At 48.6% G+C, this 2,542-nt stretch overlaps 1 protein-coding gene across 1 annotated transcript; it reads right to left on the bottom strand.

The window, feature by feature from the left end:
• Positions 1-532: 532 nt before the first annotated feature.
• Positions 533-1,526, bottom strand: LOC135206007 (uncharacterized). The gene is made up of 2 exons (XM_064237179.1): positions 1,098-1,526; positions 533-919 (listed from the first exon to the last, which is right to left on the bottom strand). Exons 1-2 carry the CDS (start codon positions 1,524-1,526, stop codon positions 533-535), a joined length of 816 nt encoding a protein of 271 aa, XP_064093249.1.
• Positions 1,527-2,542: the final 1,016 nt, after the last annotated feature.

Here is a 2,542-nt window from a genome sequence, read left to right as displayed (position 1 = left end):
TCAGATAGACAGGCCATTTGCCTTTAAGGAAACAGATTACAACTGATTCAGTATGTACTCTTTCACGGGACACATGCCCTCAAAACGCTTTCACTTCTCTACAAGTACTCATCTACATTTTTCGTAATTTACTTGGAGGGTGGGGGCTTCCTCTGCACAACGCTCGACTTGTATGCACAAGAGGGGGCTCCCACTACCTTACGCTAACCCGACGCACTTCCATCCTCTGAGGATTCAACTCACCTACACTTACTTGGGTCCACCCTCCCTGCCTACCAGAATAAGGGACCTTTCTGTTTTCTTTTACTGTTTCTAGCCATAACTTATATATATTCGCTTTCCATTAAGCGCTTCATCAACTCACGCTGCTTAGCAGCAGCCTTTCTCAAAGGGCGTGCAGAACGTCTTGGTCTGCCTAACTGAACGTCAACGTCACTACCACTCGATACCTCAGTATCATTCACTTCAGCACTCTCACTTACCGTATTGGTATCGCTCAATTCGTTACCAATATCGTCAGCGTCTTTGTCACTCAAGACCTTTGTGGCTGGTTGTTCGGATATGGCAGCCAGTGGTCGTCCCCAGACGTCACAACATTTCCTGGAACACCTACTGCTGGGCTGTACGCTCCCTCGTCTCGGACCTCTTCGTTGCCGTCGTCGTCACGCACCATCTCCTCCGTCGCACCATCAACATCGTCACGCCGTTCGTCTCCAACGCCATCATCGTCATCTGAGGGGGCAAGTTCCAGGGGGACCAAGTGGCTGACAGCACGCAGGGACTCAACATCTTCGAACAATACCTTGGCCGAACGCACGACGCCGTCGTCGTCCGGGTACGTCTCCACGACGCGTCCAAGGGGCCACGTTGCTCGTTTTTTATTTTCTTGCTTTACTAACACGATGTCTCCGGGGTGCAGCTTGGTGGGTTCCCCAGACTGACAATCGTGTCGGGCTCTTAGAGCACTCAGGTACTCCTTCCTCCACCTCTCTCGGAAGGCTTTCAAAGTGTCTGTTAGTTTAAGATATCAATCTCGTAGCCTCCGGGAGGTGAAGGTAGCATTAAGGTCTTCATCTGGCAATTTAGTGACCTCGCACTATATGAGAGGGGGTGAGGACCTCGTCCTCGCACTTGTCACCGCTATACATCAACGGCCTATTATTCACTACCGCCTCCGCCTCTTTCACTAGAGTCAATACGTGGGCCTCCGGGAGATGCTTTCTCCCGAGGGCTATCTGAAGTGCACGTTTTGTGACACCAATCAGACGCTCGAAAAAACCGCCTTTCCACGGCGCACGGGGTGTTTGGAATCGCCATTCTACGCCAGTCCTCCTCAGGAACTGCTGGACTTCATCCTCTTCATAAAGTCCCTGAAGGAGGTTGCTGGCCGTCTTGAACGTTTGGTGGTTATCAGAAGTGATTATGGTCGGGGCTCCATGCGTAGCACTGAATCTTCGAAGAGCTAGAACAAATTCCTCCGCATCCAAGGAGGGGCAGAAATCTAAATACATGGCCCTGGTGGCCATGCATGTCACGAGGAGTATATAGCCTGCTTGCGTTTCGGTTTGTATGGCTGCGGTGTGGTCCACGCCGACTGCGGCAAATGGTTTCTGCAAGGTGATCCTTTCCTTCGGCAGGGGGGGTGGTGGTGGTTGTCTCATCAGCGGTTGGAATGCTAGCACGCATTCTGGACACTTCCATACAACTTGCTTAGCAATCGACCTCAGGCCTGGCGTCCAGCATTTCTGTCGAAAAATCGCCATTAGCGTATTGATGTTACAATGGAGGTGCAAACAATGCAAATACTTTAAGTATGCTCTGACTAAGTGTCCCTTAGCAGGCAAAAGAATTAAATGTTTCATCTCTTCAATTTGGGACACTCGTCCCCTAGTGCAAATCAATTTGTCTACTTTAATTAGACTTAATTGCCTCACAAAATTCAATATCTCACGAGGGGGTCTGACCTCACCTTCCAAATATGCATACAGTAGGTAAATAGAATTTTTGTTCTAATAAGACAAGAACTCGAAAAGGATCCCTTTTCACTTTTGCAAACTTTAACACTAATCTGGTTACTCTAATCAAAATTCGGAACTCAACCTCCCTGAGTAGTAGTTCCCATAACTCTCCTGGGGGAATAGACCTTGTTTCTTCCCTCAGTTCCTGCACCGCCGCTACCACGGTTTCTGATATTTGTTAGATCTTCCTCTTTGAAGGGAACAGGCTCTCCTGGGATTCCCAAGAACTCTGGACCTTGGCGCCAAAGAGGATTCTGCTGCAATTGCTGGATTGTTGCGCCCCTTGACAAGACATCAGCAGGATTCTGTTTGCTGGGCACATACTTCAATCTGAAATTACAAGTCTGGCGGAGAAAAACAACTTCCGACAACGGTTAGATATAAAGATATTTTTGTTGTCCTTGGCATCCGGGGATGCCACCCATGCTAAGGCAACTTTGCTATCTGACCAGATACTAATTTCTTACGGCTCTATTAGCCCTTTAATTGTTTTTGCTAGCCTACAACCTAGCAGCAATGCTAAA

This window comes from Macrobrachium nipponense, chromosome 29, assembly GCF_015104395.2.
Source record: "Macrobrachium nipponense isolate FS-2020 chromosome 29, ASM1510439v2, whole genome shotgun sequence".
Classification (NCBI taxonomy): Eukaryota; Metazoa; Arthropoda; class Malacostraca; order Decapoda; family Palaemonidae; genus Macrobrachium; species Macrobrachium nipponense.
The sequence above is the reverse complement of the archived record's forward strand: the minus strand, read 5'-3'. Positions and strand labels throughout refer to the sequence as shown.

Coding starts and splice junctions, on each gene's coding strand:
- LOC135206007 (XM_064237179.1), bottom strand. CDS start 1,526: ATGGCCACCAGGGCCATGTATTTAGATTTCTGCCCCTCCTTGGATGCG. Junction 920..1,097: donor TCCTCACCCCCTCTCATATA/GTGCGAGGTCAC, acceptor GAACCCACCAAG/CTGCACCCCGGAGACATCGT.